This window comes from Galeopterus variegatus, unplaced genomic scaffold (assembly GCF_000696425.1).
Source record: "Galeopterus variegatus unplaced genomic scaffold, G_variegatus-3.0.2 Scaffold254, whole genome shotgun sequence".
Lineage (NCBI taxonomy): Eukaryota > Metazoa > Chordata > Mammalia > Dermoptera > Cynocephalidae > Galeopterus > Galeopterus variegatus.
The window spans coordinates 85,985-97,035 of NW_007726365.1; the positions used below are offsets into that span (position 1 = coordinate 85,985).

At 36.3% G+C, this 11,051-nt stretch overlaps 1 protein-coding gene across 1 annotated transcript in view; it reads left to right on the forward strand.

Annotated features, from left to right (window-relative positions):
- ACOT12 (acyl-CoA thioesterase 12) overlaps window positions 1-11,051 on the forward strand; it is a 50,104-nt gene that overhangs the window by 7,602 nt on the left and 31,451 nt on the right. Inside the window, exons 2-4 of the mRNA XM_008566612.1 lie at window positions 1,092-1,161; window positions 2,487-2,547; window positions 10,290-10,391. Of these exons, the coding sequence (XP_008564834.1) occupies window positions 1,092-1,161; window positions 2,487-2,547; window positions 10,290-10,391 (233 nt within the window). The remainder of the gene's footprint in view (window positions 1-1,091; window positions 1,162-2,486; window positions 2,548-10,289; window positions 10,392-11,051) is intronic.

Here is an 11,051-nt window from a genome sequence, read left to right on the forward strand (position 1 = left end):
TGAGGGTTGTGATCCGTTGCCGGACACGGAAAAAGACAAAAGACAAAAAAAAAAAAAGAATATCCTATTTTCTGCAGAATTAGATCATAGGGAGGAATGTGTGAAACACTTGCTCTCTAGAGTGTTTTCTCACCTCTCTTTACCTGAGACTATCGATTAATATATATTGAAGTTATAGTTGTCCATTACACACAAGGAATATAAGTTCAGTATAATTTACTGACTCTTTCTTTTTCATAATGTGACAACAGGAGTGAAGCCTCCAAAACTAAACTGGGGTTAAAACTTAAAAATCCAATGCAATCTGTTTGGGTTTTAATGGGCTTTTTCTCAAAATCAAATTTGGCGGAAGCACATGTCAAAATCTTTCTCAAAGAGAATAAATTGTGATATTTTTATATAAAGCAAAACCAACAATCAAAAAAAAAGAATTCTGGGCCAGTTAGGTACAGACATGAAACATGGAAATAACCAGACTCCTCCCTAATCTCTCTTCACCCTACTCAGTATTCCAACATTGTTAGCACCATATTTGTATAAATTTGGTAATAACAATAAATATTGACTAAATACCTACTATGTGGCTGTCTCTATTTCTCTGATGCCCAGAGAAGTTCCTCTCTGATTTGGGGTATGATCTCAGGGTCTCCCACACTTGCTCAGAGCTTTTAGTGGTTAAATTGTTTAACTATATTCAGCTATTGGCTATGGGAAAAATGGATATAGCTTCGATTCTTTGTTTTTAAAACAGAAGAAGAGTAGTACCTGACAAAATATTTAAAGTTGGCACCAACTTACTAAAATTGCTATTTAAATAGCTAGATGTGCTGAGTGTTACTCAAATAAAAGATCATATAAGTTAAAATTTAGGAGAAAGTAGAGTGATTACATGCAGTAGAAATGTAACTTATAGAGCAGAGAACCTCTTATTGAGCCAGATGATCCAGAAAGTGTGGGCAGCACAGTGGTGCTGTAATGAATGAGGGGATGACTTACTAAAATAAATCCACTTAGCTTTTACTCCTTTTCCCTTCTGCTGAAATATTCAAACATAACTTCTAACGCAGCACATCTTTACTAATTTTTTGAAGCTGAGAAACATGCTGGGGTTTCCTGTGTTACAGCCTCCGTGGATGACATACAATTCAAGGAGAAAGCGAGGTAAGCAGCATCGCCCCGTCACGTCTTTCTCCTGGGTTTGTTGGTTCATTCTGATGTGTTTTTGTGGCACCTGAGCTTATTCATTTAGAGTCAGTGATCTGGTTTGTTAATAAAATAAATAACCTTCGACCCAATATAAATTAGTAAAAAAAAAGATCATAGGTCTTACTTTTAGTGAACACTGTAAGTGTAAATTTACAGCCTCAATTTTGCTGAGAAATAGCTCTTGGCATTAGATGTACTGTGTATAAGACTTGCAAGGCTTTCTATAAGCTGATTCTTAATTGCTCCTTCCTTTACTAAAAGAATAATTAATTATAATAAGTATCTCTACAATGGTAAATTTCATCATTTGGTTGTTGTGTAAACACTAATTCATCTGAATAGAAATAGTATCTTCTTTTAGGAAGTTTGAATATGAAGAAGAGAAAATTATCTTCAGACAGAACAAGCTTGAGAGAAAAGTTTTTTAGTAAGGAAAAGTCTTGGACATTTTAATAGACTGGCAAAGCATCAGAAAAGGGCAAAGACTGAAGGTGAAAAAAAGGACAGAGCTGACTGAGCAGGCGATGGTGTGGGGTAGGAAAGGGCAGTGGGGGAGGGGCACAGGGAAAGAAAGAGGTTGGGTCTTGAAGAAATCTCTTTCTTCCTCTGAAACACAAGAGCGAGGAGAACTGAGAATGTAGTCTGATTTTAACGTGAAGGGAGAAAAATTGAAAGGGCTTATAATGGGCAGACTCTTACCTTCTGCTAAAGTGAAGGGATCAGAGGTGACTGAAGGGCCTGAACACAGAAGTTTTGGAACAGCTTCAGGTTGGATGATCAGAGTTCCAATAATAGTGGGGAGTGAACAGACCATCCAGCAGCGTTGAGGGCCCATGTCAACCTAGTGAAGCTGATCAATTTGCTTGCTTGCTGGTTTGTCTGTTTGTTTATTCATTTATTTGTTAACTAACATTTGAAAATGAACATCAGTTGTATGGATTTGCTTGTGAGTTTGTCTTAACTTCCCTTGAGGAAACAGCTGCTATATAGTCAAAGTATCTATTGCAGATTTGGAGTGAGACAGATTTGGGGAACACTCTTTGCAAACGCCTTTTCTGTTTAAATAGAGGTAGTCAGGTGACATCATAAGAGTCCTTTACGTTGATCAGCATTTGTTTTTAAGTATTATCTTTTTCTGTTATCATTAACCTGAGTTGTACATGCCTGAACATTACCAGCATGATAAAGTAGAACTGTTTTAAGGCACATGCATAAAAGTAAATCTTTATGTCTGAAATGAAATGTGCTAGGATACTGAGTTTTGTTCTTTTTTTAACTAGAGTTGGACAAGTTATAACCATCCAAGCAAAAGTTACTAGAGCATTCAGCACAAGCATGGAGGTAAGAGGCACTCTTTCCCATCTCTTCATTGTTTACAGAGGGCAGAGGAGGAGCCCTAGGATAATATCTGGAGTTAATGAGATTCTGAATCTCAGAAGGCCCTTGACTCTGTAGTCAGACTCACAGGTAAATAATGAGGAGCAGGGGTTTCCCAGTCCACCCTGCGACTGTGATACAATGCACTGTGTTTACCTAGAAGGATACACAGAAAGTAAACCCACAAGGGACACAGGCACTCTCTTGGTTCTTTGCCATGTGGGTTTTGCTCCTTAATTATTCTGTCTCTACTAGTATTCTAACTCTGCTTGTTTTTCATCTCCTCACCACCCTTTCCCCCATCTCCCCAACCCCCTGTGGAAATTAGCCCAATAATTAACTAGTTTTTGAAAAGCAGAGTAACTAGTCTTTAGTAAGAAAAAAGCAAGTTAAGAAGATTTATCTTCTGCATCCACTTGGTTTTCTTTTTGAATACAACATTCTCAAGAGGATTTGAAGTCTCCAGGTTAAACTAGCAGGGAAGGAGTTGCTGGATCTCATGTGGCAACTTCTAGGCTGGTCAGTGGCACAAAAGACATGTAGGAACTTGTATTCATTTCCTAGGGCTGCCATAACAACGTACCACAAACTGCATAGCTTCAACAACACAACGTATTGCCTCACAGTTCTGGAGGCTGGAAGTCTGGAGTCAAGGTGTTGGCAGGGCTGATTCCGTGTGAGGGCCGTGAGGGAGAGTCTCTTCCAGGCCTCTTTGTATTGCCTCACAGTTCTGGAGGCTGGAAGTCTGGAGTCAAGGTGTTGGCAGGGCTGATTCCATGTGAGGGCTGTGAGGGAGAGTCTCTTCCAGGCCTCTTCCCCTCCTTCTGGTGGTTTTCTGCAATGTCTGGCACTTCTTGGCTTTTGCTGCATTACCCAATCTCTTGCCTTCATCTCCACACGTGTTCTCCCAGCATGTGTGTCTGTGTCCAAATCTCCCCTTTTTATTACGATGTCAGTCATATTGGACCTGGAGCCCACCTTCCTGTGGTATGGCCTCATCTCAACTAGTAAATTCTGCAATGACCCTATTTCCAAATAAATCCACATTCTGAAGCACTGGGGATTAGGACTTCAACCTATGAATTTGCAGGACACAGTTCAGCCTATAATAAAACTATTTTGGCAATAACCATGCCTATGGTGATGGCTTTACCCTGATGTAGTCACTTTCTGCCAAATAAACACCTGAAGAAAGCAGAAAGGAAATCCTTGTGAAAAAGCTGAGCTCTGTCAGTGACGGTCCTGACAGTGCTTCCGGACCCTGACTTCTCAAATGTGGGGCTCTTGACCTTTGCCACACAGTAGCTCTTGGCTTGGTCTGTCTCCTGAGGGACACTCTCTCTCCTTTACAGTCAGCCCAAACTTAGATGAAAGGTCCTCTTTTTTCCTTTTTCTCCTATTCCTTGAGCCAGACTAGAATTTCTAAAGGAAGTTTGACTAGAAGCTAAGAAAAAAATTAATAAATAAAAACTGTGAGTTCGAAAGCACAGATTTCTGGTCCTAAGGAAAGTAAATCCGGGCCTCAACTGGCTTGCCTCTGCTAATTGCTTGAGCAGAAATAAAGGACTGACTTCACTCTGAATCCAAAGCATGCAGGAACCCCGCTCTGTGTCAGCCCCACCTCTGGGGGCTTCTCTCATTCCTCTGTTAACAAGTCTTTTCCCTCCTGCAGGGGTATGTGATGTCTCACCAGATAATAATGGTCCATTTACAGTAACAGTACATTATGTCAGGGTGGGGTTTTGGGTCCTTAGAATATGTTTTTTATTTTTATTTTCATTTTTTGGCAGCTGGCTGGTATGGGGATCCCAGCCCATGACCTTCATGTTAATAACACTGTGCTCTAACCAACTGAGCTAACCGGCCAGCCTAGAATATGTTTTTTAAAAATTAGTTTTATTGAGATATAATTTACAACATTACAATGATCCCCTTTTAATATTCATTTTGATGAGCTCTGACACAGTTACACGGCTGGACTACCACCATTGTAAAAGAGACAAAGCGCTCCATTCAGCACACAAATTTCCTTCGGGCCCCCTCACAATCAGCCAGCTCCCTCAGGCCCAGCCCTTGACAGCCTCTCATCTACTTACTTGAGGTTTATTGAATTTTGTATAAATGAAATCATACAGTAGATGTAATAATTTTGGTCTAGTTTTTTTCACTTAGCGTGATGTTTTTTATTTCTGCTATTTATTACCATTCTTCTGTACAACATTACAATGATCCCCTTTTAATATTCATTTTGATGAGCTCTGACACAGTTACACGGTTGGACTACCACCATTGTAAAAGAGACAAAGTGCTCCATTCACGCTGGACTACCACCATTGTAAAAGAGACAAAGCGCTCCATTCAGCACACAAATTTCCTTCGGGCCCCCTCACAATCAGCCAGCTCCCTCAGGCCCAGCCCTTGACAGCCTCTCATCTACTTACTTGAGGTTTATTGAATTTTGTATAAATGAAATCATACAGTAGATGTAATAATTTTGGTCTAGTTTTTTTCACTTAGCATGATGTTTTTTATTTCTGCTATTTATTACCATTCTTCTGTTTATTTGGTGTTGAATTTCCTTTCTTTTTTTAGCGTCTTAGAGAAGAAGCTAGGAAATTGACTAAATTTCTCTCTTTTTCAAGTATAAGCATTTAAAGCCATAAATTTTCTTCAGAGAATTAGGTTTCCCTGCATCAAAATATGTTCTCATATCCCTTGTGAATTCTTCCTTGACCTCCAGACTATCTAGATGTGCGTGATTTAACTGCCAAATCTTTGATGACTCCCCAGACACCTTTATGTTATTGATTTTAAATTTAATTTTTTGCAGGAAGAAAATATAATTTATATAATTTTAATTATTTTAAATTTATTGAGACTTGTTTTATGACCCAGAATATGGACTATCTTGGTGAGTGTTCCACATGTACTTGAAAAGACTGTGTATTCTGCTTATGTATTCTGTGTATTCTGTGTATTATGGTGAGTAAAGTATTCTATAGATGTCAATTAGCCAAATTTGGTTCATAGCGTGTTCAGGTCTTCTATATTCTTACTGATTTTTTGGTCTTCTTACTCTGTCAGTTACTAAAAGGAGTAATGAGGAGGTGTCCATCTATAATTATAGACTAGTATATCTTTCCTTTCAGCTCTATCAGTATTTGCTTCATGTGTTTGGAAGCTCTGTTATTAGATATAAACACACTTAAAATTATTAAGTCTTCTTGATGACTTGACACTGTTATCATTATGAAATTTACCTTTTTATCTTTGTTTTTTGCTTTGAAATCTACTTTGTCTGCATTAATTTAGCCACACCAGCTTTCTTTTGATTAGTGTTCACATTATTTATTCCCATTCTTTTTCTTTTGACCTGTCTTTATTTGTATACTTGAGTGGGTTTCTTACAGACAGTGTATGTTTAGATGTTGCTTTTTATCTAGTCTACAATCTCTGCCTTCAAATTGAAGTGTTTAAACTACTTACATTTAATGTAATTATCTATCAGTTCAAATCTATCATCTGGCTATTTGTTTTCTATTTATCTCTTTCTGTTCATTTTTCCTTTTCCCTCATCTCTTCCTGCATTTTTTAGAGTCAGTGGAGTAATTTTTAGTAATCCATTTTATGTCCTATCATCTGGCTATTTGTTTTCTATTTATCTCTTTCTGTTCATTTTTCCTTTTCCCTCATCTTTTCCTGCATTTTTTAGAGTCAGTGGAGTAATTTTTAGTAATCCATTTTATGTCGCCTGTTGCTGTTTTAACCATACATACTTGTTTTGGTGTTTCTTTAGTGTTTGTTATGGAGTTGACAATATGCATACATAACTCATCTGAGTCTGCCTTCAAATAATATTATACCCCTTTAAGTATGGTGTAATAATCTTACAGCATTTTATTTCCCTTCCCATGTCCTATGCTTTGTGCTATTATTGTCATACCTTTTACCTGTTAAAAGGTTAATCTGTTTTCCATGTTATAAACCCCACCATACGTTGTTGTTATTTTTGCTTTAAATCATCCTTTTAAAAGACTAAAAATGAGAAAAATATATTTTATATCTACCCAGATACTTGCCATTTCTGGTACTCTTCATTCCTCTGAGTATCTCCAAATTTTCACCTGTCTGAATCATTTTCCTTCTGTCTGAAGATATTCCTTGTCATTTCCTGTAGTATAAATCTGCTGGGGATGAATTTTTTCAACTTTTGTTTGTGTGAAAATGTCTTTGTTTCGCCTTCATGTTTGAAAGATACTTTTATTAGATATGGAATTCTAGCTTGACAGTATTCTACCCTCCCCTTTCCTGACCCACACAGTACTTATTTATTTATTTATTTATTTTAGTGGCTCAAAGCAATAAACATTTATTATGTTGTACAGTTTCTGAGAGTCAGGAATCTGGAAGCAGCTTAGCTGGGTGATCCCAGAACTCTCAGGAGGTTACACTCAGGTTACTGGAGGGGGCTGCAGTCATCTGAAGGCTTGACTGGGGCTGGAGAATCCACATCCAAGCTCATTCACATGGCTTTTGGCAGGAAGTTCCAACTGAAGTTCCTCACTATGTTGACCTCCATTAGGGCTACTCTCAACGTAGCAGCTGGCTTCCCAGACTGATTTTAACTTATGAAGAAGGTGCAATGCCCTTTACTCCTGTAGCTCAGATTCTTTGCTGTGCTCAACACACACCTGCGATGAAGAAGTCAATATTAGCGTAATATGCACATTCTGGTATTTGAGTTGGACATAAAATTTCTTGTTGTTCCACACAGTACTTTGAAGAGATGTCTTCATTATCTTCTGGCATGCATAGTTCTCTGAGAAGTTTTCTCTTATTCTTGCCTTTACTCTTTTTAACATGTATTCTTTTTCTTTGACTGTTTTTAATAGTTTTTTGTTACTGGTTTTCAGCAACTATAGTATGATGTGCCTTGTGATTTTTTTTTCACATTTAGTCTGCTTGGGGTTTTTTTTTTGAGCTACTAGATCTATGGATTTATAGTTTCTAATAAATTTGGGATTTTTTCAACTGATATATCATCAAACACTTTCTCTAAACTCTGTGATCTTTCTTCTTTTGGATTTTAGAATTTTAGACTGTTTTTTAGTGTCCCACAGGTCACTGATACTCTGGTCCTTTTTATTGAATCTTTTTTTCTGTCCATGCTACATTTTATACAGCTTCTTTCATTCTCTTCAGTGTCACTAATCCTTTTTTCTGTATTATCTAATCTCATTTTAATCTTATCTGGTTTATTTTTATTTCAGATATTATATTTTTCATCTCAGAAAGTCCCATTTTGGGTATTTTTTATATTTTTATTTTTCTCTTCATTATGTTCTCTTTTTTTTTCTATATTATGAGTCAGAAAACTGTGGACCAGCTACCTGTTTTTATAAAGAAAGTTTATTGGAACACAGCTACACACTGTACCACTTCTGTTTTTCCTATGCTGCCGCCACACTATATTGACAGAGTTGAGTAGTTGTGAGAGAGTCCATATGGCCACAAAGCTTAAAATATTTACTATCTAGACTTGCTCTTTGAGAAGATATTTGCTGACTCCTGTTGGACATTCTTGAGCTCATGTTGCACATATATAATTGCTGTTTTAATGTCCTTATTGTTAATTTCATCATTTCTGTCATTTGTTGTTCTATTTCTATTATCTTGCACCTAATAATTTTCTTATGTCTAATAATTTTTTATTGGACGAAATAAAAAAATTCACATTGTGAATTTTACATTATTTAGTGCTGGTTTTTGTTATATTTCTTTAAACAACGTGTCCAACTTTTCCTTGCAGGAAGATGTTGTTACTTGCAGATTAGTTTGAGCCTTTAAAGATCCATTTCTAGCTCTTCTGTCACAGATCCAGAATAGACTTTACTCTAGATCTAATTTAGTCCCTCTTCTAATTAGTGTTTTCTATGGTCCTATGAATGTGCTGTGTATTCAGTGAGGTCTGGCTAGAGAGAACTCAAAAGATTTCCAGCTGTGTGAGCTCCTTGAATTGTCTATGTCACAGCTTCCCAGTAATTGTTCCTCAGAAGCTGTCCTTGTATGACCTTGTAAGGTTTCACCCTATGCATGCGCAGATTGGTATCAACCCAGTGACTCAAGTGGACTCATATGCATGTTTATGGAATTCTTTCTTTTTGTAGCTCTCTTTTCTCTGATACTCTGCCTCACACATTTCAGCTGCTTTGATCTCCTTTATTGCTGGTTCTTCAGATCAGCTAAATTAGGTTTCCCCTTTCTGACCATACTTTGGAATGAAATTCCCTCTGGCATATGTTTTTGAGACATTTTGTCGTCAGACATAACTAAGTTAACTGTTTTAATAGAAGACAGTATTCAGAACTTGCTTTGTCTTTACTTAGATATTTTATTTTATTTTTCATTTGCCTATTTCTTTTAAAGTGGAAAGCTGTGTGGGGTTGAGGGTTGTAGGGGACTGGGAATAGATGATTTAAATTTGGTTAATCACTATCTAGTTAATTTAGGATGTACAATACAAATGCTAATTTGTACTTATAAATTAAGTGACTTAAAATGAATCATGGATTATTGATTATATTTTGTACATGATGTACATGGTGAAGATGTAGATAAGATATTCTTTATTGTTGATAACAGAGTGCTGAACAAACATGACTGAGGTTGCCCATTATTCCAAGAAGATAATATTACTTATCTGAGATTTGTGGGGAAAGTGTTTATTAGCCAACAACCTAAGCACAAGTTCCAGAGTTTACCAACACTTCTGCAGAGTGCAGTCCTGAGGAGCTGAGCCTCAGAGTTCTTCACACAGGGGAAATCCAGCCCACTGTAGTATCACCACAAAGTGTCTCAGCCGCCTTCTTACTACTCCTGAAGAATAAAACAAGGAAACAAAGCTGCAGATAACATGATGCAATTCTGTCCATGTTATCTTGGTTATAAAACTCAGAGACCAGAGGTTGAAAGAAGTTATGGAATATCTCTCTTATAGGCTATCTGGCAGTCATTAATACCTTGTTTTCAAAAGCATATTTATTAATAATAGAATTAGAAAATGCTTATCCTGTAATCCCAAATTTTAAAAAATTAGAATATAAAGTTATAAATACAATATATAATTTTATGTGTGTATACACACACAGAGATATACACATACATATACATTTCATATATATATACATATATACATATATAATTTTATGTGTGTATACACACACAGAGATATACACATACATATACATTTCATATATATATATATGAAATACACACATATATATAATATACTATAATTTTATGTGTGTATACACACACAGAGATATACACATACATATACATTTCATATATATATACATATATACATATATACACATATTCTTTAAAAACTGCAAGAAAATTCACCTAAAGGTTAATAAGTACTATCTCTGGGAGATGGGATGACTAATAATATTTACTCTAGATACTCAAATTTTTTAAATTTTCCATGGTTAATATATATTTTCTCTAGTCAGAAAAAAAGTTATTTGTCCAATTTTATAGAACGTCATTGAAAGAACGGTATCGCTTAAAAGTAAAGATGCTAGTTTCATTTTAAAAACAAAAGACAAGAATGATGGAGTGCATAACTGAATTTTGAAAGCTGTAATCTAATCTGTTATCTGGATGACTGAAATCTTCTTTCTTTATTTTTCTTTTCCTCTTAGATCAGTATCAAGGTGACAGTACAGGACATGTTCACTGGCACGGAGAAACTTGTTAGTGTGGCTTTCTCTACATTTGTAGCCAAACCTGTTGGAAAAGAAAAGGTAAATTTTCTGTGTAGAGAAGCATCTAGTATGTACCTCAAAAACATAATAATTGCAGCTAAATTACTAGAGAAGAGAGACATTTCTTCTCACCATGAGATGTATTTTCCCAAGATCAGTTATTCACCAATATTTATCATAAAAGTTATTCTGTGGTAACATCCTAGTATTAGTACCTTATAGAAAAGTACCTTAAAGAAAAGGAAATGTAGCCAGTTTGTGAAAGAGGAAAATCACTGTGTTTTAAATGATCTGAACGTCATATTAGTTTCTCAAAAATATTGCTTACTGGTTTAGTTCTTTTCTTTTGTAGTTATATAACACGAAATGGAGTTAAAAATTTTTTTTTAAAAAAGCAGGAGCAATTTAGCAAGCAGCTGCATGTTATGGTCCAATCATTTTTTTTTATACCTGATAGAAAAATGTCAAAGTTGCTGAGTTATTGAAGTTTAAAAATAAGTTTTAGGGCATTTGGGGTAAAAACACCCTCAGAAGCAACACGTGGGCCTGGTACGTGTGCCCAGCCGGCCCGCCTGGACATGGGCCCAGGTATCTCACATGTAGGCTGCTTGGCATTTCTTGGCAGTCTTTTTAGGGTTGGGTGCCTGGGGGAAGGGCCCTCATTTAGTCTAAGCATTTTTAAGATGTAATAACTTGATT